A 25,935-nucleotide genomic window follows, 5' to 3' on the forward strand; every position below is an offset into this window, starting at 1 on the left:
GCACTAGAGTCACTAAAACAACCGGTAGCAACTACCTTCCACTACTTAAAGAAGTGGAAACAGATCTTGCCTAATACAGCAAACACAAAATATCTTGGGTAGGCCATATAGCGACCTTCCAGATGTTGACTCTCCCCAAGATACTATATAAATTCAGAACTGTTCCTATACTGATACCACAAGCCTTTTTCAACCGTATTAATAGATTACTACATAGGTTTATCTGGACTCCCAGGAGACCTTGGATTGCACACAAAATAATGACAAAACACAAAAAAGCAGGCAGTCTAGGGCTTCCCAACATACAGTACAGACCAAAAGTTTGGACACGCCTTCTCATTCAAAGAGTTTTCTTTATTTTCATGACTATGAAAATTGTAGATTCACACTGAAGGCATCAAAACTATGAATTAACACATGTGGAATTATATACATAACAAAAAAGTGTGAAACAACTGAAAATATGTCATATTCTAGGTTCTTCAAAGTAGCCACCTTTTGCTTTGATTACTGATTTGCACACTCTTGTCATTCTCTTGATGAGCTTCAAGAGGTAGTCACCTGAAATGGTTTTCACTTCACAGGTGTGCCCTGACAGGTTTAATAAGTGGGATTTCTTGCCTTATAAATGGGATTGGGACCATCAGTTGCGTTGTGGAGAAGTCAGGTGGATACACAGCTGATAGTCCTACTGAATAGACTGTTAGAATTTGTATTATGGCAAGAAAAAAAAGCAGCTAAGTAAAGAAAAACGAGTGGCCATCATTACTTTAAGAAATGAAGGTCAGTCAGTCCTAAAAATTGGGAAAACTTTGAAAGTGTCCCCAAGTGCAGTCACAAAAACCATCAAGCGCTACAAAGAAACTGGCTCACATGCGGACTGCCCCAGGAAAGGAAGACCAAGAGTCACCTCTGCTGTGGAGGATAAGTTCATCCGAATCACCAGCCTCAGAAATCGCAGGTTAACAGCAGCTCAGATTAGAGACCAGGTCAATGCCACACAGAGTTCTAGCAGCAGACACATCTCTAGAACAACTGTTAAGAGGAGACTGTGTGAATCAGGCCTTCATGGTAGAATATCTGCTAGGAAGCCACTGCTAAGGACAGGCAACAAGCAGAAGAGACTTGTTTGGGCTAAAGAACACAAGGAATGGACATTAGACCAGTGGAAATCTATGCTTTGGTCTGATGAGTCCAAATTTGAGATCTTTGCTTCCAACCACCATGTCTTTGTGCGACGCAGAAAAGGTGAACGGATGGACTCTACATGCCTGGTTCCCACCGTGAAGCATGGAGGAGGAGGTGTGATGGTGTGGGGGTGCTTTGCTGGTGACACTGTTGGGGATTTATTCAAAATTGAAGGCATACCGAACCAGCATGGCTACCACAGCATCTTGCAGCGGCATGCCATCCGGTTTGCGTTTAGTTGGACCATCATTTATTTTTCAACAGGACAATGACCCCAAACACACCTCCAGGCTGTGTAAGAGCTATTTGACCATGAAGGAGAGTGATGGGGTGCTGCGCCAGATGACCTGGCCTCCACAGTCACCGGACCTGACCCCAATCGAGATGGTTTGGGGTGAGCTGGACCGCAGAGTGAAGGCAAAAGGGCCAACAAGTGCTAAGCATCTCTGGGAACTCCTTCAATATTGTTGGAAGACCATTTCAGGTGACTACCTCTTGAAGCTCATCAAGAGAATGCCAAGAATGTGCAAAGCAGTAATCAAAGCAAAAGGTGGCTACTTTGAAGAACCTAGAATATGACATATTTTCAGTTGTTTCACATTTTTTTGTTATGTATATAATTCCACATGTGTTAATTCATCGTTTTGATGCCTTCAGTGTGAATCTACAATTTTCATGAAAATAAAGAAAACTCTTTGAATGAGAAGGTGTGTCCAAACTTTTGGTCTGTACTGTATATGATTACTACCTCGCCACCCAGATGAGCTTTATGAAAGAGTGGTGGAAAGGAGATTTACAGCATCACTGGCTACACATAGAATCGGCTGTCTCTCCAGGCCATAATTTAAAAGCTCTGATTGTGGCCGCATTAAATTCTACACTCCCACTGGGAGACCTCTCAAGCTTTCTTCGCACCTTGATATTGGTGTGACTTTCCATTTCAAAACTTCCGGAGTAACACTTTCTCTCCACCCATATGCCCCCACTAGAAACTCTGACTTTCTTTGTTCCTAACCTAGAGGTTGCTAATTGGGTAAATAGAGGTCTAACCCAAGATTCACAACTCTTTGAAGCCTCCAAATTTAAACAATTCTCCTCTCTACACGAATTATACTCAATACCCCATATAGATTTTTATTTATACCTCAGGATGAGACATTTCCTTAATGGTAAGGATTCCTTTAAAGTAGCTGCATGTAAAGATGTTCTGGACCTCTGGAATACTAAAGGTCCCTCGTCGAGTAGCTTGAGACCCATCTACAATATGCTTGTGTCTAAACACAAATTCACCAAATCAACTCCCTTCCTCTCATGGGAGAAGGTATTAGGTAAACAATTCTCAGACCATAGCTGGTCATCATCCCTCTCTTTCATATCCCTCTCATTTACCTGTGTCTCCAACTTTGAAGCTGCTATCAAGACAATGCTCAGATGGTATCTCATGCCAGATAGACTGAGCCACATTTACCCAGGTACTACCAATCTGTGCTGGAGGGGCTGTGGAGAAAGGGGTACCCTCCTCCATATTCTATGGTTATGTCCCAAGCTCCGGGAAATTTGGACCACTAGTTTCACCCTCCTCTCGTCTATCACTAGGATTCGGACGAGTCCTTCCCCAGAATTGGCTTTATTATTTCATGACATTACAAATTTCCCAGTTAGAACCCACCTGGTTACAGCTCACATTCTGCTGTCTACTAAACTGGTTATAACGAGGCACTGGAAATCCTCAACAGTCCCCCAATTGAAACAAGTGATGGCTCTAGTAAATACCTCTTGTACACACAAATAAATGATTGCCTATATAAACCACGCTTACCCACGCTTTAAAAACTCGTGGAAATCTTGGTTAACGTCCACCTATACATTTATACCTAGTCAATAAACCCCTGTTGTTTCCGATAATTGGAGATTGCTGAGATTACCTAGTTTAAGTGTTGTAAACTTTCATGTTTTCTTCCATGAACAAACATGTTGTAATCGACTATTCTCAAATGGAATTGTTACTCCTTGTGCATTGTTTCTGCCGACATACTACTACACATGTAATTTTTTTGTATATTCTTTATTTAGAAAGAGTTTCAGCCAAATACCAAATGTAACAAGTACAATCAAATGGTAAGATAACATCTGTTAACATTTCCTTGATTAATGTCCACTACTACTATACATGTACTTGAAATATGTCAAGCTTAATACTACTGTGATGTTTATGGAATTCATGTTCTGTTTTGAAAACTTTAAAACTACAATAAAAAAACTATTATCGTAAAAAAATTGAAAAAATAAAAAGCACTAAAAAAAATTGTATCGCCTCATCTGTAATGACCTGCTCTTTAAAAATATCACATAAGCTAACCCGTCTGATAAACACCGTAAAAAAATAATATTATATAAACCGTGCCAAAAAAAACATTTTTTATCACCTTACAACACAAAAAGTGTAATACTAAGCAATCAAAAAGTCATATGTACCCCAAAATGGTACCAATTAAACCTTCACCTCATCACGTAAAAAAATGAGACCCTACATGTCTTATCATGTAATCACCCAAAAAATAAAAAGATACAGCTTTCATGACTATGAAAATTGTAGATTCACACTGAAGGCATCAAAACTATGAATTAACACATGGGAAATTATATACATAACAAAAAAGTGTGAAACAACTGAAAATATGTCATATTCTAGGTTCTTCAGTAGCCACCTTTTGCTTTGATTACTGCTTTGCACACTCTTGGCATTCTCTTGATGAGCTTCAAGAGGTAGTCACCTGAAATGGTTTTCACTTCACAGGTGTGCCCTGTCAGGTTTAATAAGTGGGATTTCTTGCCTTATAAATGGGGTTGGGACCATCAGTTGCGTTGTGGAGAAGTCAGGTGGATACACAGCTGATAGTCCTACTGAATAGACTGTTAGAATTTGTATTATGGCAAGAAAAAAGCAGCTAAGTAAAGAAAAACGAGTGGCCATCATTACTTTAAGAAATTAAGGTCAGTCAGTCCGAAAAATTGGGAAAACTGTTGCAAAACTACAACTCCCAGCATGCCCAGTCAGCCTACAGCAGGGCATGGTGGGAATTGTAGTTTTACAACAGCTGAAGAGCCGCAGGTTGGCCATGCCTGGTATAGAGTCTAAAACCTAACACCTGCCCCCCCCCCCCCCCTAACATGTTTCGCCACCTAATCTGGCTTCATCGGGGGTATCGGGCAGACTCGGTACCCCAAATAAGGCTGTGTGTTTATATATATTATAAATCCTTCCCAGGCAGGGTCCCCATGTGCGCGTTAATTCAATCACATACCGGCGCAGTACAAACATACGCAATCATCTGGTCCATAGTGAATACCTACATCCGACACCAGACACATGGAAACCCTGATGTACTTAGGGTTCAAGGGATTGAACATATTAAAAAATCCATCCGTGGAGGGGACATTGATATGTTGCGGCTCCGCAGAGAAACTCAATAGATTTTTTTCAAGTTAGATACTGTACACCCCAAGGGACTTAACAAGGCGAGGCGGTCTCCTTTGTATGTTTTAACATGCAATTGTGTTATCGACTGCCCATTGACATTGGCCTAATAACAGCAGTGTCCATTGTGATACATTCCTCTGCTAATGCGTCATTATGACCTTACCCACTTTATTATCTCAGTGAGGGGTCTCTATGTGGCCAGCACATTTTCTACTTACATTCTATTTACTGCTTAAGTACTTAGGTCCACTAGTCTCATAGTTCCCTACGTTCTCATACCATATGAGCTATGACAGCCATTTTATTAGAAGTGTCTGTATAGTGCTGATTTATTTGAAGGTGATGGGTGCCTGGAAGGTAAATGCAAACTAGAAATTGATAATACAATGCAGCCTACAAGAAGAACTACTTAAAGAGAAACTGCAGGATTTGCACAGCAGAGGCCATTGCCCCTTGCTGTTTGAAAGTTAAAGGGGTTCTGCAGTTTGTTTAAACTGATGATCTATCCTCTGGATAGATCTTCAACATCTGACCGTCGGGGGTCCGAGACCCGGGACCCCCGCCGATCAGCTGTTTGAGAAGGCAGCAGCGCTCCAGCAGTGCCGCGGCCTTCTCACTGTATACCGCAGGCCCAGTGATGTCACGACTAGTATCACTGGCCTGGGCGGGGCTAAGCTCTGTTCACTAGAATGGAGCTTAGCGCCGCCCACGCTAGTTGATACTAGTCGTGACATCACTGGGCCAGCGGTAAACAGTGAAAAGACCGCGGCCGCTGCCGCTGCCTTCTCAAACAGCTGATCGGCAGAGGTCCCGGGTGTCGGACCCCCGCCGATCAGATTCTGATGATCTATCCAGAGGATAGATAATCAGTTTAAACAAACTGCAGAACTCCTTTAAGTGGGCCGATGGTGGGAGCCTTCAGTTGCTTTATCTCCTCCACATGCTCCCTGACTGGCACTCCTACATGCTGCACTGGTCTGCTGCTGTCTCCCCGTCTCACCAGCATTAGAATCCTGCTGCCACAGACTGGGGAAGATAAAGTCCTGTCTAAAGCCCACACTCCGTGAAGATATAAGTGAGGGACATGAACATGTGGAGTCACTGTGGGTAGAGATAAAAGGCGTGAAAAACAATAATAAATTACTAATAGGAGTTTACTATAAACCACCTAATATACCAGAGTCCACAGAAAATCTACTACTAAACGAGATAGACGAGGCGGCAAATCATAATGAGGTGGTTATTATGGGGGACTTCAACTACCCAGATATAGACTGGGAAACTGAAACTTGTATATCTCATAAGGGAAACAGGTTCTTGGCAATAACCAAAGACAATTACCTCTCCCAACTGGTTCAGGACCCCACTAGAGGGACGGCCATACTGGACTTAGTAATAACCAATAGGCCTGACAGAACAACAGACGTGCAGGTTGGGGGACACCTGGGAAATAGTGACCACAAAGTAATAACCTTCCAATTATCATTCAAAAGAGCGTTTCTACAGGGAGGAACAAAAATAGCAAACTTCAAAAAAGCTAAATTTAGCCAACTAAGAGAGGCCATAGGCCTAACTAACTGGGACAAAGTCCTCAAAAATAAAAATACAGCCACAAAATGGGATCTCTTTAAAAGCATCCTAAAATCTCATTGTGGGAGGTACATACCGTATGGGAATAAAAGGTTAAGGAACAAAAAGAAACCAATTTGGATAAACAGAACTGTAAAGAAAGCAATAAATGACAAAAAGAAAGCATATAAAACACTAAAACAGGAAGGTAGCTCGGAAGCACTGAAAAACTATAAGGAAAAAAATAGAACATGTAAAAAACAAATAAAAGCGTCCAAACTAGAGACCGAGAGATTAATTGCCAAAGAGAGTAAAACTAACCCTAAAATGTTCTTCAATTATATAAATGTTAAAAAGTATAAATCTGAAGGTGTCGGCCCGTTAAAGAGTAATGAGGGGGGAGTCGCAGAGAGCGACGAGGAGAAAGCAAAGCTGTTAAATATTTTTTTCTCCAATGTATTCACTGAGGAAAATAAACTGTCAGATGACATGCAGAATGTAAAAATACATTTCCCATTAAAAGTGTCCTGTCTGACCCAGGAAGAAGTACATCAGCGACTTAAAAAGATTAAAATAGACAAATCGCCAGGACCGAATGGCATACATCCCCGTATCCTAAGGGAATTAAGTAATGTCATAGCCAGACCCTTATTTCTGATATTTGCAGACTCTATACTGACAGGGAATGTCCCACAGGATCGGCGCATGGCAAATGTGGTGCCAATATTCAAAAAGGGTCCAAAAACAGAGCCTGGAAACTATAGGCCGGTAAGTTTAACATCTGTTGTGGGTAAACTGTTTGAAGGTTTTCTGAGAGATGCTATGTTAGAGCATCTTAACGGAAATAAGCAAATAACGCCATATCAGCATGGCTTTGTGAGGGATCGGTCATGTCAGACTAATTTAATCAGTTTCTATGAGGAGGTAAGTTCTAGTCTTGACAGCGGCGAATCAATGGATGTCGTGTATCTGGACTTCTCCAAAGCATTTGACACTGTACCACATAAAAGGTTAGTATATAAAATGAGAATGCTCGGACTGGGAGAAAACGTCTGTATGTGGGTAAGTAACTGGCTCAATGATAGAAAACAGAGGGTGGTTATTAATGGTAAATACTCAGATTGGGTCACTGTCACTAGTGGGGTACCTCAGGGGTCAGTATTGGGCCCTATTCTCTTCAATATATTTATTAATGATCTTGTAGAAGGCTTGCATAGTAAAATATTAATTTTCGCAGATGACACCAAACTGTGTAAAGTAATTTACACTGATGAGGACAGTATACTGCTACAGAGGGGTCTGGATAGATTGGAGGCTTGGGCAGATAAGTGGCAGATGAGGTTTAACACTGACAAATGTAAAGTTATGCACATGGGAAGGAAAAATGCAAGTCAACCGTACATACTAAATGGTAAAACACTCGGTAACACTGACATGGAAAAGGATCTAGGAATTTTAATAAACAACAAACTAAGCAGTAAGGCCCCTTTCACACGGGCGAGTTTTCCGTGCGGGTGCGATCCGTGCGGCGAACGTATGGCACCCGCACTAAATCCTGACCCATTCATTTCTATGGGGCTGTGCACATGAGCGATGTTTTTAACGCATCACTTGTGCGTTCAGTTGAAATCGCAGCATGCTCTATATTTTCCGATTTTGACGTGACGCAGGCCCCATAGAAGTGAATGGGGTGTGTGAAAATCGGATGGCATCCGCAAGCAAGTACGGATGCCGTGCGATTTGCACGCATGGTTGCTAGGAGACCATCGGGATGGAGACCCGATCATTATTATTTTCCCTTATAACATGGTTATAAGGGAAAATAATAGCATTCTGAATACAGAATGCATAGTAAACCAGCGCTAGAGGGGTTAAAAAAATAAAAAATAATTTAACTCACCTTAGTCCACTTGCTCGCGAAGCTGGCATCTCCTTGTGTCTCCGCTGCTGATGAACAGGACCTGGGGTGAGCTGCTCCATTAAATAGAGCTTAAGGACCTTCGATGACGTCACTCCGGTCATCACATGGTCTTTTACCATGGTGAATCACCATGGTAAAAGATCATGTGACGTACCATGTGATGACCGGAGTGACGTCATCGAAGGTCCTTAACCTGTATTTAATGGAGCAGCTCACCCCAGGTCCTGTTCATCAGCAGCGGAGACACAAGGAGATGCCGGCTTCGCGAGCAAGTGGACTAAGGTGAGTTAAATTTTTTTTATTTTTTTTTAACCCCTCTAGCGCTGGTTTACTATGCATTCTGTATTCAGAATGCTATTATTTTCCCTTATAACCATGTTATAAGGGAAAATAATACAGTCTTCAGAACATCAATCCCAAGCCCGAACTTCTATGAAGAAGTTCGGGTTTGGGTACCAAACATGCGCGATTTTTCTCACGCGAGTGCAACGCATGACAATGTTTTGCACTTGCGCAGAAAAAATCGCGCATTTTCCCGCAACGCACCCGGCTCTTATCCGGGCAAAAAAACTCACGCCCGTGTGAAAGAGGCCTAAAAACCAGTGTCAGGCAGCTGCTGCCAAGGCCAATAAGATAATGGGTTGCATCAAAAGGGGCATAGATGCCCGTGATGAGAACATAGTCCTACCACTTTACAAATTGCTAGTCAGACCACACATGGAGTACTGTGTACAGTTCTGGGCTCCAGTAAACAAGGCAGACATAGCAGAGCTGGAGAGGGTCCAGGAGGAGGGCAACTAAAGTAATAACTGGAATGGGGCAACTACAGTACCCTGAAAGATTATCAACATTAGGGTTATTCACTTTAGAAAAAAGACGACTGAGAGGAGATCTAATTACTATGTATAAATACATCAGGGGTCAGTACAGAGATCTATCCCATCATCTATTTATCCCCAGGACAGTGACTGTGACGAGGGGACATCCTCTGTGTCTGGAGGAAAGAAGGTTTGTACACAAACATAGAAGAGGATTCTTTACGGTAAGAGCAGTGAGAGTATGGAACTCTCTGCCTGAGGAGGTGGTGATGGTGAGTACAATAAAGGAATTCAAGAGGGGCCTGGATGTATTTCTGGAGCGTAATAATATTACAGGCTATAGCTACTAGAGAGGGGTCATTGATCCAGGGAGTTATTCTGATTGCCTGATTGGAGTCGGGAAGGAATTTTTTATTCCCCTAAAGTGAGGAAAATTGGCATCTACCTCACCGGGTTTTTTGCCTTCCTCTGGATCAACTTGCAGGATGACAGGCCGAACTGGATGGACAAATGTCTTTTTTCGACCTTATATACTATGTTACTATGTTACAGACATCGATGTTCTGTGTGGGCGGAGCTAACATGGCCCCACCCCCATCCTTTGCCTGCACTTGCTCCAGGCTGCAAGGCCCAAACATCAGACTGGGATGACTGGGCCTTCTGCTGGCTCTGACCTCAGCTGCTGGACTGCAGGAGCTCCCAGGACCCTGTCTTATGAAAGCACCTGGTAAGTCCATCCAAGCATGTAGCAGTGTCTGAGGAGGAGGCTGCAGGGCTGCTGGGGTCACACACTCATTGCAACAGCCCTGCACTACCCGCAAGTACTGATGGTCACTGATCTGTGAGCTCTCTGCGCCCCCTGCGCACACTCCCTGTGCCTCCTGCGCACACTCCCTGTGCCTGCTGCGCACACTCCCTGTGCCTGCTGCGCACACTCCCTGTGCCTCCAGTATGAGCTAGGTCTGCAACACTTTTAATACACCACTAAACAGCTTGCTTGTGATGTGGTGGTGCTGCTTTCAATTACCGCATGGCTGTCTGGGCCATAGAGGGCTCTAGTTAAGCTACTGAAGACGACATTGTTTAGGTGGTCTGCATTGTTAATTGGGGGGGGGGGGGGAGGTGGAGGCATTGGAGTATAGATTAAGAATCTCAGGTCCAAATTAGCAGTGGATTTATTATTTATTTTTCCAGTAATTGGGGGGAGCAGACCAGGGCTGCTATTATACAGTGCGTCATCCACAGATCCCCCATAACAGTGCATCATCCACAGATCTCCCCATAACAGTGCTTCATACACAGATCTCCCCATAACAGTGCGTCATCCACAGATCCCCCATCACAGTGCTTCATCCACAGATCTCCCCATAACAGTGCGTCATCCACATATCCCCCATAAGTGCGTCATCCACAGATCTCCCCATAACAGTGCGTCATCCACAGATCTCCCCATAACAGTGCGTCATCCACAGATCCCCCATAACAGTGCGTCATCCACAGATCCCCCATCACAGTGCGTCATCCACATATCCCCCATAAGTGCGTCATCCACAGATCCCCCATCACAGTGCGTATGAGCAGCATTATCTTCATTTACTGCTATTGAATTGCCAGTGATCAGCTATTATCAGAACACCCATAGCATAATGGAGAATGACCGTGCGTGCACATTGTGCTCTCCCTTCTTTTCAGGGGCCCGGATGGGACAACCTTTTTTTTCTGCTTGTGGTTTTATAAACTGCAGCATGAAAAAAGTGAAGTGCCCTGGACATTCTTCATGCGGGTTCCATGTCCAGAATTCCCTTTGAAAATGGATCTTAATGAAAATTCACAGCAAAACTGCATCACAAAGTGTGTTAAAAAAAAGCGTCAGAAAAAAAACACATCCCCAAAAAACCTGATGCAGATTCTGCAGGATCAGCAGCTTACAGTGGAAAGGCTAAAGAGAGATAATGTGGCATTCTGCAATCAGCTGCTGTGGTTGCAACCGCTGTCCGTGCCTACAAAGTCCTGTCAGACTTCTAGTTCAACATTTCAGGTTTTGGTGCCCCACTTTCAATTTTGCCCAGGGCCACACTTTGTCTAAAACCGGCTCTGGCACCAGTACAGGAAAGCACAGACTGGATCTGCCGTTTAGTAGTAGTGAAAAAAACACCAGGCAAGTTAAGAATATGCATTGATCCTAAGCCACTGAACAAGGCTCTTAAAAGAAATCACTATTCAATGCCTACAATAGAAGATGTTCTCCCAGATCTCTCAAAGGCTAAAATATTTTGGGTATGTGATGTGAAAAATGGGTTCTGGCATGTGGAACTGGATAAAGAATCAAGTTTATTGACAGCATATAAGTGACTGAGAATGCCCATGGGATTAAGCCCGGCTCCAGAAGTGTTCCAACAAAAAATTGATGCAAGCTTTAGAAGGACTGTCTAGAGTAAAAATAATAGCAGATGATATACTAATAGTTGGAGAAGGTGATGATCTAGAATCGGCAACAAAGGATCACGATAAAAAGATGAAACAATTCTTGGACTGATGTAGAAAAAAAACTATATAAACTAAACCTGAAAAAATTCTAACTAAAAATGTACCATATATTGGACATCTTCTAACCTCAAATGGTGTTAAAGTGGATCTAGAAAAGGTGAGGGCAATACAGGACATGCCTACACCTACAGATGTACGTGGAGTACAACGATTCCTAGCAGGGGCGGATTGGGAACTTAAAGTGGCCCTGGAAAAAATACTAAAAGTGGCCCCATTTTGTAGTCGGGTCCAAATTGATGGAAGTCAGGGCCAGCAATTCCATATTATACCACCCCAACAGAGCCAAATACCACAGTCCATCACAAAATACTGCCAGCAGCGCAAAATACATCGCCCAAAAACTTCCACTGGCCGGCCAAGAAGAGGGCCCAGGCGGCCCCCTAGATATTGGCCCACCGGGAAATTTCCCTGTAAGGTCTATGGCCAATCCGCCCCTGATTCCTGGACATAGTGAATTATCTTTCTAAATTTTGCAAGCATTTATCAGACATGTGCGAGCCACTGAGACAGCTAACTTACAAAGACACACTCCGGGAATGGACAGAAAGCCATAAAACTGCTTTTCAGTCAGTGAAAAGTGCTATTGCAGACACAGCAACCCTAAAATATTTTAATCCAGATCAAGCAGTGGTAGTACAATGTGATGCCTCAGAAACAGGCCTTGGAGCCACACTAATGCAGGATAAACAGCCAATCACATATGCAAGCAGACCTTTAACTCTAAGGCTGGGTTCACATGGGTGTTTCGGGTGAGGTGCGGGAACAGATGCAGGAACATGCACGATTTGTCCCCCGCGAGTGCAAAGTGTTTTAATGCGTTTTGCACGCGCATGAGAAAAATCGGCATGTTTGGAACCCAGACCCGAACCCGGACTTCTTCACAGAAGTTCGGGTTCAGTATTCTGTAAATTTTATCATTTTCTCTTATAACATGGTTATAAGGGAAAATAATAGCATTCTTTAATTCAAAATGCTTAGTAGAAGGTCAATTGAGGGTTAAAAAATTAATTAATTAACTCACCTCCTCCAATTGATCGCGTAGCTGCTGTTCTCCTGTTCTTTCTTCAGGACCTGTGGTGACGTCACTGAGGTCATCACATGGTCCATCACCATGGTGATGGATCATGTGATGTATCATGTGATGAGCACAGTGATGTCACCACAGGTCCTGAAGAAAGAACAGGAGACCGGCAGCTACGCGATCAATTGGAGGAGGTGAGTTAATTTTTTATTTTATTTTTTTAACCCTCAATTGACCTTCAACCATGTTATAAGGGAAAATACAGTGAATAGACTTTTATCCTAGCAACCATGCGTGAAAATCACACCACATCTGCACTTGCTTGCGGATGCTTGCGATTTTCACGCAGCCCTATTCACTTCTATGGGGCCTGCGTTGCGTGAAAACACACAATATAAAGCATGCTGCGATTTTCACGCAACGCACAAGTGATGCGTGAAAATCACCGCTCATGTGCACAGCCCCATAGAAATTTATGGGTCTGGATTCAGTGCGGGTGCAATGCGTTCACCTCACGCATTGCACCCGCGCGGAAAACTCGCCCGTGTGAAAGGGGGCCTAACAGAGCAAGGATATGCTCAAATCGAGAAGGAACGACTAGCTGCAGTATTTGGGTTGGAGAAATTCGACCAGTACACCTATGGTTGACAAGTAGTGGTGCATTCGGATCACAAGCCTTTAGAAAGTATTACAAAGAAGCCACTACTGAATGCCCCAAAAAGACTACAGCGTATGAGTTTAAGGCTTCAGAAATATGATTTGGACATTTGTTACTGTCCTGGGAAGGATTTACTGATTGCAGAGCTTACCTAGCCATAACAAATGAAGAAGAAAAATACATTGAAAGCATCGATATGTGTCAATATCTGTCTCAAAAGAGAGGCTGAAACAAATACAGACCTGTACAGACCTTAGAGTGGCATCTTGAAAGGATGGCCAAAATACAAGCAACATGCCCCAATGGAAGTTTCTCCATTTTTTCACATAAGAGATGAACTCTCTGTGCAGCATGGAATCATTTTTAAAAGATAAAGGGCTGTTATACCGGAATCCCTCAGAGGAGACATAATAGAAAGATTGCACTCTACTCACTTAGGTGTAGAAGGATGTCTACGTCGAGCACCAGAATATGTTTATTGGCCTGGAATGAATGACCACATAAAAAACTTTATAGCACAATGTGAAATGATAATCAACCGAAAGAGACATTGCAACCACATACAATTCCAAACAGACCATGGTCAAAAGTAGGAATGTGAAATGAAAAAGGAATATCTGGTAGCTGTGGACTATTTTTTCCAACTTCTGGGAGATAGACTACTTGCAGGACGCAAGGGCAAAAACAGTAATTAAAAACTCAAGGCCCCTTTTGCCAGGTATGGCATTCCTGATATCGTGTTCTCTGACAACGCTGCTCAATTTACATCTGAAGAGTTCAACAAATCCAGGGAGAGGTGGGAATTTGAGCACCAGACATCATCTCCAGGATATCCTCGGAGTAATGGCAAAGCAGAGTCAGCAGTAAAAACAGCCAAAAGACTCATGCAGAAAGCAAAAGAGGCACAGTCCAGCACAGCGGCTTACGAGTAACGTACAAGGACTCTTACCAACGGCAGGTCAACTACTAAAGCCAAAGCTTGTGGGCAATGTTAAAGCCAAACTGAAGAGAAAGTCTATTACAATAAATCTGCAAAAGACCTGACTGTTCTCCGGAGCCATAAAAATGTACGGATTGAGCCAATAGGCAAATATGACAAACACTGGCAAAAAGGCAAAGGTCGTCCAGAAATTGGGAGCACGGTCCTATGAAATTATAACAGAGGAAGGAAGAAGGTTGATCAGAAATCGGAGACATCTAAGAAAAACACAAGAAAGAGATAATATAGGGCCCTTGGAACAGCATATGGGCACTTAAAGCAATGAGACTATGAATACCGGCAACAAAGAAACGGAGACTGCTGAGGAGCATGGGGAGGTCTCTGGTCAGAGACAGCCAGTCCCAGAAAATAGACTGCCAGAATCAGAAGAACACCAAGATTTGTGTGAAGAAACCGCATATGTTATGTGAGCTGGTAGAACAATCAGAAAGCCAGCTCACCTCAAGGACTATATCTAACTTAGGCCTCTTGCACATGACCGTAGTGTTCCCGTGGCCATACTGCGGGCTGCATATGGCGGTTCTGCAAAACACGGATGTGTACCCATTCTCTTGAATGGGTCCGCAAATCAAGAGATGTGGTGTTGAACGGAAGACCGGAACGGAACCCCATGGAAGCACTACGGAGTGCTTCCGTGGTGTTCCATTCCGTGCTTCCGTTGTGCAAAAAAAATAGAACTTGTTTCATATTTTTGTGGAATGGACGGATCACGGACCTCATTCAAGTGAATGGGTCCGCGATCTGCATGTGGCTGCCCATGCATTGCGGACTGCAATTTGCGGTCCGCAGCACGGGCACAGAGCTCTTATGTTCCTGGGCAAGAGACCTTATAGCTATGTTCTACTTGTTTATGTTCACCATTTTGTGTTAGTTATATTTCATTGTTCTTTCTTTTTAAAGGGAAAGGATGTAGCAATATGTTATATGCTGTGTATGGCCTCTAGGGGTCTCACTACTTAGATATTGGTACAACTGTGTTATTGCAACTCGTTGGTTGTTGTTCTTGGGTCGGCCACATGTGTAATGGCAGCTAAGATGTACACCTAATAAAATATCGGCTACTAACTACAGTGTGTGAGCATCTGGAGCAGGACCAACTAATAGAACACAAATAACCCTTCATATGACTTCTAGGATCAATCAGTCTGTCTCATAGGGCATTACAGTCACGCCAACATTAGTAGATTTATCAGAAGTGTGTCTGCAATTTCTTGGGCTTTAGGTGGTGGAGTCATCAGATATTATATATATATATATATTGGAACAGAGTCTTGTGTCTACATTCTGTAAGCATACATAATAAAGAGTTGGATTTCACCTGTTGGAGGGGGCTCCATGGACATATTCTGTTGGCACTCGGTTTCATACCTCCTCCAGCTGTCATACAGGTAATCCATAACCTGAGCCGAGACAGCCTGTGAAGAAAACAGTCATGGAAACCAATTCACAGACATGCAGAAAAGCGGCGTTATGCAGAGGCTAATCGCATCATACAAGATTGCTTCCTAAATGGCAGTAACCTGATGAGCAGCTCATTTCATGCACATATGGAATACAGTAGCTTGCAATGATTCTGTCTTCCATTCCCTTACACCTTTATTAATGTCTCAAAGTCACGTGAAAAAATATTTAGGTGTTGCTTATATGTTTTTAGACTGTATATAGAGAAAAGTATTGGGACAAGTCTTAACCATTGAATTCAGGTGTCTCGTTCATTGCCACAGGTGTATACAATCCAGCCTCTAGCCATGCAGTCCGTCTTTAACTGCCACACGTCAGTTCATGAAATTTCTTACCTCCTAAATATTCCACCATTAACTGTGAGTGGTATTATCGTAAATTGGAAGGAACCACAGCAACTAGGAAGCAGCTACGAAGTGGAGACCACGTAGAGTTAGGCTGGGTTCACATGGGCGTTGCGGGTGACGTGCGGGAAAAGAGGCGTTGTGGGAAAATGCACAATTTTCCCCCGCAAAAGCAAAGCGTTTTAATGCGTTTTGCACGTGCGTGAGAAAAATTGGCATGTTTGGTACCCAGACCCGAACCCGGACTTCTTCACAGAAGTTCGGGTTTGGGTTAGGTGTTCTGTAGATTTTATTATTTTCCCTTATAACATGGTTATAAGGGAAAATAATAGCATTCTTAATACAAAATGTAAAATTAGGAATGGAGGGGTTAAAAAAATAACAAATTTAACTCACCCCATCCACTTGGTCGTGTAGTGGATCTCCTCTTCTTTCTTCAGGACCTGGGTAAAAGACCTTTGATGATGTTACTGCGCTCATCATATGGTCTATCACCATGGTGATGGACCATATGATAAGTGCAGTGACATCATCAAAAGTCCTTTACCCAGGTCCTGAAGAAAGAAAAAAAAGAAAAGAAGAGGAGATCCGCTACGCGACCAAGTGGATGAGGGGAGTTAAATTTGTTTATTTTTTAACCCCTCCATCCCTAATTTACTTAGCATTCTGTATTAAGAATGCTATTATTTTCCCTTATAACCATGTGTTCCCTAGCAACCATGCGTGAAAATCGCACTGCATACGCGCTTGCTTGCGGATGCTTGCGATTTTCACGCAGCCCCATTCACTTCCATGAAAAATGCACAATAAAGAGCATGCTGCGATTTTCACGCAACGCACAAGTGATGCGTGAAAATCACCGCTTATGTGCACAGCCCCATAGAAATGAATGGGTCCGGATAAAGTGCGGGTGCAATGCGTTCACCTCACGCATTGCACTCGTGTGGAAAATTTGCCTGTGTGAAAGAGGTCTTATAGAGAGGGGTCACCAAGCACTTAGGCGAGTAGTTCATAAAAGTCACCAACGCTCTGCTGACTCCATAACTACAGAGTCCAGACCTCCTCTGTCATTAACATCAGCACTAAAGTGTGCTGTGTTGGGAGCTTCATGGCATGGGTTTCTGTGTCCTATCAGTTGCGTGCATCACATCACCAAGCACAATGCCAAGCATTGCATGGAATAGTGTAAAGCGTGCCACCACTGGACTCTGGAGCAGTGGAAACATGTTCTGTGGAGTGAATTTTCTCTGACTGATGGATGAGTCTGGTTTTGGTGAATGCCAGGAGAAGATTATCTGCTTGACTGTATTGTACCAACTGTAGAGTTTGGTGGAGGAGGAACAATGCTATGGGGTTGTTTTTAGGGGTTGGCCTACAACTGATAGTTCTGTTTTCTCTTCCAGCATGACTGTGCCCCGGTGCACAAAGCAAGGTCCATAGTCATGGTTGGTGAGTTTGGCGTGAAAGAACTTGACCTGGCAAACAGATTCTTGAGCTCAACCCCATCAAAATTTTGCTTGAGGAAGCTGTTACCTCGGCGCTTCCCCCACTCATCTTAATGTTAATAAAGGGATTGAGTCATCTCATACATTGGAGGCATATTTCTACTATATGCCCCTAATGTATGATAGCTGCAGTTCCCACTACTGGAACCCGCACCTATGTTTAGAACGGAGCCCACAAAAGTGAAGGAGGATGTACCTCTATTCATTTATATGGGAGTGCCGAAAATAGCCAAACAGTGAGTTTTATTATTTTCGGAAGTCCCGTTGAAATGAGTGTGAAGCACACCGTACAAGCGCAGCCACCACTCTATTCACTTTTAATAGGGCTGGCTATTTTCGGCACCTCCCATTAATGGAGGTGCGCCCTCCTGCGCTTTGCAGGCTCCGTTCAGACTTTGGGGGTATATCCTAGAGATATGCCCCCAGTGTACGAGGTGATACAACCCCTTTAGGTCATAAGTGAATTAGGTCAGTGATTTATAACTAAATACAACCTGAAAATTAATCAACTTATTTCAAATACAAAAGAATTCATAAAAAGTTACATCTAAGGGCAGCACGGTGGCTCAGTGATTAGCACTGGTGCCTTGCAGTGCTGGGGTCCTGGGTTCAAATCCGACCACGGACAACATCTGCATGGCGTTTGTATATTCTCCCTATGTTTGCGTGGGTTTCCTCCCACACTCCAAAGACATACTGTTAGGGACCTTAGATTGTGAGCCCCATTGGGGACAGTTGGTTGCTAATGTCTGTAAAGTGCTGCGGAATATAGTAGTGCTATATAAGTGCGTAAAATAAAATCTAAAGAATAAGAAATCTGCTCCATCTTGATGGAAGATTTAGCAAATATGTCTTCAGCCTTTAACTTTGCAAGGTTTTATATATATCTATTATGAATGGTGCACTTTTTTCTGTTTTTCACATCCATGTGTGTCACTTGTGGCTGTGTGTCCCTCTCACACAGAGGATGTGACCTGTACTCCTGGTCATTCCCTCATGAGCACAGTTGGAGGATTTCCAGGAATCACGAGTCAGGCTCTGTCTTTTGGACGATCACGGGGCTCATAGTGAAAAAAGGAGAGTCATAGCTTTCCAATTTTTTCTGTACCTGGTAAAGCAGTATTAGCACCAGCAAGACACGGAGGACGGCAGTCAGGGGCATCACTGGGCACCGATAACCTCATCTGGAGGATCTTCTTCTCTCTGATGATGGAACTTTCGGGAGACGTGCACAAGACAGAGGCCAGGGCTAAGAAAAAGAGAGACAGAAAATTCACACTTGACCAGAGCAATATCCATCTTACAGAATGTCTTAAGAAATCTCTACTGGAAATTTTCTTGAATCTGTTTCCATTCACATCAAAAAAATATATAAAACACCCCATTAAAAGTGGATTCACTGATCATTGTCTACCTGGCTGGAAGAAGTCCATGTGTAATCTCACTAAATGCTTTGGACTGACCAAGATGGGTGGGGGAGATATTTGCTGCCAGTAGGACCAGGCAGATCTATTTATTGGGTGCAATTTCTCTTTGACATGATGTGATGCCATTATAGAAAGATTTCAATTAATAAACCTAAACTCAAGTGTACCATTTTTCTCCAACAAATTCTTAAGGTGTCCATACACATAATACCAAAATCAGCTGAACCCACCAATTTTGGTGGAACTGGTCAACTATTTGATATGTATTGGGGTTCCTTACTTTTACCCGACAGAAGATGTCAGAGGAAGGAAGGGTCCACATGCTATCAACATGCTCAATCTTTAGTTCTCACAAGAGATGAGCTGCCACCAGAACGTGCAGGTGTATGGAGTGGTTGGGAGGAACGGCTGATGGTCAACAGCTATTGAAGGTGTATGGCCAACTTTAATCTGCTCAATCAACTACATGGGTTCTGTTTAATATTATGATTACTTAAAAGGCATCTGTCAGCAGATTTCTCACTATAAAACTGGATAAATCACTGTTTGAGGGTTATTCACATAGTGGATTAGGGTAGCAAAATATATAACTAAATCACTGAAAAATTATCCCATAAAACCTAATTTATTTGTTGTAAAAATCCCCCAAAATTGCCCTATAGTTACTTACAAATAGGAAGTGATACACTCAAGACACTGGACTCCCCTGCATAACGGAAACGGGACATATCCGTTATGCAGGCCATTGACTTATATTATGACAGCATGCCTCTAAAGGCATTACGTTATGCATTCCGTCATAGAATTGCGTTATGGTCTGTGGTAACGGAATCCATGACGCAATTCTGCTTTTACCACCAAATGAAGCACAAACGAATTTCTAAATATAAAATTCGCTCATCTCTAGTCCCCTGCATAAATCCCCACCTCTTAGGCCCCGTTCACATCACCACTATTTATTTCTGTTGTTCTGATCTAATGGAGCAGAACAACGAAAATAACGGAAGTGCTGGATCGGGCACGTAAGGCTGGGTTTTTGTCATATAATCAACATACACAACAGATGCCATACTGTGACATCCATCACCATGCAGTTCCATAGTTCCATAGTCAAAAAATTTTTAAAAAATGTACTTTTTTTTTAGGATTCTGCAGGATGGGAAAGTGTAGTGTACCATGTTTTTCCATCCTGCAAAGTCCAGCAGTATTTATTTATTTTTTTACAATGGAATTCTATGGTGACAGATGCCACAGTATGGCGTCTGAGGCATCTGTTAATGTATATATGTTTTTTGTGTGTACATAAAATATATGGCAAAAATGTTATGTGAACCCGGCCTAATTGACAGGGAAGAAGCTGTACAGCCCCTGCTTACTATGATGGAGTCCGTCCAGTTTCCATTCACGAGTCCAGACCAAAAAAGTGCTGCTTTTTTGTCTGGTCTTTAGACAGAATCTGCAACAGAGGCTCCAAACGCAGATGTGAGCGAGTGTAGGCAGGTATATTATGTATTTGAATTACTGCAAATTTTGTACTCCTCCTCGGGCGAAAAATACTCCTCTAAAATGGTCGGAGGAGTATTTTTACTCTTCTGGACAAAATGTAGTGCGACCTCTGCTCACTTATAAAACACACAATACAACATGGTGATTTATAAGGTTCGCAATTGTTTTCCAGCAAATAATCAATGAAAAATCTCTTCTTAAATGTGTCCCGAATCAATGAGCTGGAACACGTCTTCCACTCTTTAACAGTAGATAAACAGAGAGGGCGACTATATATAACTCCCTGACTATTGTGCTCATGGAACATAATTCTATTTGCTGGGAGAACATGTCATAACTACACAATGCTTGACTGTATTTGCAGATATGTACATTTTTCCTAAGCTTCTGTCCGCCAGTTAAGCTCCACTTTGTAGACTAGATTAGGGAATCACATGAATAGTGGAGATGGAGGCGATGGATCTAAGTCAGAAATCATTTATGGCAACATCAATAATGTAGGAGAGACATGAAAATAACTGACGGATGCTAGAGCTTAGACTAAGACACTACTTACCCCAAGAGTGTTCTTGGCATATGTTGGGGTGGTATGTGCTAGAATGCATTTTTTTTTACTGTATTGACCGTGTAGTTAAAAGGCTATGTAAACCTTTGGGTGCAATTTTTTTAAAATATTGCATTGTACTCATTTTTAACTAAAAATCATTTTTTCTATTTTATAAAAAATGTAGAACCCCTTTCTCTGTACAGCCTTAAGATTCTCTAGTAGCCTGCTGTCTGCTTTCACTCTGTTCTGTCAGGCAGCTCAGCTGATGGCTCCTTATCTCTGGCATTATAAACATTCATTATAGCTCAATTATTGATTATGACCTCTTAGTAATTATAGTTAGAAGGGCTATTAGATGAACCACACAATTCTCACAGCTAGACATATAGTTAACCCCATTGTGACAGAACGGCTGAATATTTTTAATAAAGGCCAATTGGAAAAAATTATTTTTAGCCCAAAATGAGTAAAATGCAATCATAAAAACAAATTGTCCCCGAAGGTGTACATAGTCTTTAAGTTTGCTTCTCCATACAAGAACATCCTGTAAAAGCACACACACTCGCACATGTATATACTGTATTTTTGGACTATAGGACGCACAGGACCATAAGACACACCTAGTATTTAGAGGAGGAAAATAAGAAAAGGATATTTTTCATCAGACCTCCAAGGTTAATCACACCTCGAATCAGACCCCCTATCTTCATCACATCCCGAATCCTCATCAGACCTTAGACCAAATGAACTTACCTCTCCTGCTCCAGACGGCGCCACAACTCTGTCCTCGCCGCGCTGCACGTCAGGTCATAGTGTGCGACTTCCTGACACTGTACTCAGTCAAGACACAGTGCAGCACTATATATGTTATAGAGCAGCAGGAGCTGAGCAGATTGATGTATAGTTTTGTCTGGAAGATTTAGTGTAACTTATATTTTATTCATTTCAGTTTCTGCTTTTCTATGCTTTGGAGTCCAGTGGGCGGTCCTATCAGTAATTGAGAATTATCTATGTAAACACCACAATAGGACCACCCACTGGACTCCTAAGCATGAAAATAGCAGTGATTTAAATAAATATATTACAAGTTATAGTGCATATTTTCCTAAAACATCTATGCCCTGATTTATCAAACTGGTTTTTATTTTGAAGTAAATTGGGACTTTTCTGTCATTTGACTTCTAAGACAAACTCATCAATGGTCTGCGACAGCCCAAAGTTATTTTTTGCTCCTGCTAAGTCAGCTTCAGACATCCAGCTGTTTGTGGGCGTTCCTGTGGAGTAAGTTGGTTTTTGGCTTTCTTTATCATAGAGGACAAGAGGACAATTCTCAAAAAAGTGTCTCGCCCCACTTCTGACCTGTGGTAGCTGTGGCAGGTGAGGATAACTCCGAATGTGATAGTTTGCCTGTTCTAAATTTAATAACTTACCTAAATTTGACTCACGGACCGTTACCTTTACACAAATAGACACATTTGAAGACAAACTTCAAACTGTCCAAGGTTGATAAATCAGGGCCTATGTATCAACCTGCTCAGCTCCTCCTGCTCTATACCATGCTGTCCGAAGTTATAACTGCAGGTACAACATAACAGGCTCCCTAAAAGTATCAAAGCTAAAACAAAAAGTATCTAAGATCATGTGAGTGCATACAGTATATGTCAGACAACACAGTAACATAGTTTGTATGCTGAAAAAAGACATACGTCCACCCAGTAATTATTCTGCAACATTTATCTATTGGACAACCCACCATGAGGTAGAAGGCAATTTTCCTCACCTTTGGGTAAAAACAATTCCTTCCCGACTCCAATCAGGCAATCAGACTAACTCCCTGGATCAACGACCCCTCTCTAGTAGCTATAGCCTGTAATATTATTATACTCCAGAAATACATCCAGGCCGCTCCTAAACTCCCTCCTCAGGCATTGAGTTCAATAGTCTCACTGCTCTTACCCTAAAGAATCCTCTTCTGTGTTGGTGGAGGAACCTTCTCTTCACTAGACATAGAGGATGTCCCCTTGTTATAGCTATATAGATGATTCAAGAGATCTCTGTATTGACCTTCGATATACTAAATATCCTAGGTTCGAATCCGACCAAGGATAACATCTGCATGGAGTTTGTATGTTCTACCCGTGTTTGCTTGGGTTTTCTCCAGTTTCCCCCCACACTCCAAAGACATATTGATAGGGACCTTAGATTGTGAGCCCCATTGGGGACAGTCGGATGAGAATGCCTGTAAAGCGCTGCGGAATATAATAGCGCTATATGAGTGCATTAAATAAATAAATTAGATCTCTCCAGTAATTTTGATCTTCTTTCTGGGACCTGTAGTCCACCCATTCCAGCCATTACCTTTGTTGCCTCCTATGAACTCTCTCTAGCTCTCTTTGTCTTTTTTGTGCACGGGTGTCTGGCATGTTTGCCGTGAGGTCAAGTTAATCAGTAGAACCTACTAAGCACTGTATTTTCCTAGTGGTGTAACTCCACAAGATCATCCCTTGAAGTCTAACCTAAACTGACTAATTCTGAGAAATTGATTATATTGGATACAGGGCACTCTAGAGATCGTGACCATGTGGTTGCAAATACTTGTATAGTTTTATTAATGGTAAAACAGACAGAATAAAAATAGATAAATACAATGTTATATTAGCAGAATAAGCATATACGGTATAATGGATATTGCAATAATCCCGCTCTTGTGAAGTCCGCTAGGTATATATTGTCAAATTGAGCTGACTTTGACCAGCAAGTTATAATGTTCCTCAATATCGCAAAAAGTTCAATCCAATACTTATGTGCAGTCTTTGAAATAAATACCTGAGTATAATTGATGTAGACCCGAAATCAGATATCTCACCCTTAGTTGCTGCGGCGTCCCGCCGAAACAAAAGTGGGTAGCGGCGTCCCGCTACTGAATTACTTGCAAATATTATAATCGGCCAAGCCTTAGAATATGACCACTCTCCGACATGTGCCTCTGTTCGTACAGCAAAGTCAGCTCAATTTGACAATATATACCTAGCGGACTTCACAAGAGCGGGATTATTGGAATATCCATTATACCGTATATGCTTATTCTGCTAATATAACATTGTATTTATCTATTTTTATTCTGTCTGTTTTACCATTAATAAAACTATACAAGTATTTGCAACCACATTCAGTCACGATCTCTAGAGTGCCCTGTATACAATATAATCAATTATTTTCACTATATTGAGTGAGTGGTCTCAATTTTACAGGAGCACCTGCTGGCTTCCATTTTTTCTAGTGCGACATTTTATACATACAATTAATTCTGAGAAATCCTGTTCACATCCCAACACATGCAGTTTCCCAAAGGGTTAATTACTGTTAGAAAAGTTAATTCGAAGTTGCAGAGTTACAGTAAATGCGGTGATTTGATGTTAAAACACTTATCTTTTCTTTTGCACTGCGTAATGGCAATTAGTGGGCAGCATAGTTACATTACCAGGGTGATGAACCTGGTCCACCCCCTGATTAGTGAGTCTAGTCTGAGCAGAGCAGCAGGATAGACGTGTGTGAGAGCCTCTGCAGACCAGGACCCAAGTCCAGAGGACCTCTATCTCTGAGACCTCAGTTGCTTGGGAAACATCTTTATCACCCAAGTAACCCTGAGAGAAGGTCTCAAACCACATCAAAGCCATGCAAGCTCACGTCAGTAAGGTACAGCTCTTTTATGCCACCGATGTTGCTGCCTATATATGGCCATTGGAAAAATATTGTCCTGTAAATACCTCTGAACTATGCCTTTGCTTCTAACTGTACTACAACACTCATCATCAACTTAGAAAAGAGACTTCTTTACGGCAACCAACAAGCCTGAGCATTGCCTCCATGATCTGCCGGTCCTGCAGCTATACTCTTGCCTTGCACCCTACCAAACACTTTCCTAACACCAAGGACTACTATGCCTACCAGGGCCATAACTACCACTTCAATCATTTACATATCTGCCTGAGAAATAACTGCATGCCGAGTTTTGCCACAATACGATATTTCTATCTCGATGTGTTATTTTTTTGGTCAATGAGTGTGAGAGTAATGCTCTGCTAAGCTCCCGGGCTGCACAATCCCAGGAGATGGAAGGAGATACAAAATTCAGGGATTCTTTGGTGAAGTACAAACACTAAGTGATAGCAAACAACAGATGGTGCGAAACGAAAAACAGGACCGCCAGAAAACAGGGTTAACCCCTCAGGACACAGCCAGTTTTCACCCTATCGACCAAGCCAAATTATGCAAATCTGACGCATTAATTTATGTGCTAATAACTTTGGAATGCTTGTACTTATCCAACCGATTCTGCGACCATTTTATTGTGTCACATCGTACTTGATTTTTAACTGTAAATATTTATTTAAAAAAATCTAAATTTACAGTACAATTGGAAAAATTAACAATTTTCCAAATTTGAATTTATCTGCTTCTAAGACACTTTAAGGACCAATTCCATTCTCAAGTGACTTTGAGGGGCTTACATATTAGAAACCACCCATAAATTCCCATTTTTAGTAACTTCAACCCTCAAATTTTTCAAATCTGATTTTACAAACTTTGTTAACCCTTTAGGTGTTTCACAAGAATTAAGGGAGAATGGAGGTAAAATTTCTAAATTTCTCTTTTTTGCCGATTTTCCATTTTAATCAATTTATTTTCCTGTAACACAGCAAGGGTAAACAGCAAAAAAAACCTCAATATTTATTACCCTGATTTGGCAGTTTGCAGGAACACCCCATTTGTGGTCATAAACTGTTGTATGGGCACACGGCAGGGCTCAGAAGGCAAGGAGCACCATATGTTTTTTTTGGACGGCAGCTTTTCCTGGAATGGTCTTTGGGCGCCATGTCACATTTGAAGAGACCCTGAGGTACTCTTAGAGTAAAAACCCCCCAAAAATTACCTCATTTTG

The 25,935-nt window shown here is 42.2% G+C and overlaps 1 protein-coding gene across 2 annotated transcripts in view; it reads right to left on the bottom strand.

Annotated features, from left to right (window-relative positions):
- The window catches only part of GCGR (glucagon receptor), a 79,493-nt gene that overhangs the window by 22,420 nt on the left and 31,138 nt on the right, over positions 1 to 25,935 (bottom strand). For both annotated transcript variants that reach the window (XM_044296980.1, XM_044296979.1), the window contains exons 2-3: positions 18,622 to 18,762; positions 15,522 to 15,618 (exon numbers count right to left, since the gene is read on the bottom strand). In XM_044296980.1, coding sequence (XP_044152915.1) covers positions 15,522 to 15,618; positions 18,622 to 18,675 — 151 coding nt within the window. In that variant the 5' untranslated portion in view covers positions 18,676 to 18,762. The remainder of the gene's footprint in view (positions 1 to 15,521; positions 15,619 to 18,621; positions 18,763 to 25,935) is intronic.

The sequence above is a fragment of the Bufo gargarizans genome, chromosome 6, assembly GCF_014858855.1.
Source record: "Bufo gargarizans isolate SCDJY-AF-19 chromosome 6, ASM1485885v1, whole genome shotgun sequence".
Taxonomy (NCBI): Eukaryota; Metazoa; Chordata; class Amphibia; order Anura; family Bufonidae; genus Bufo; species Bufo gargarizans.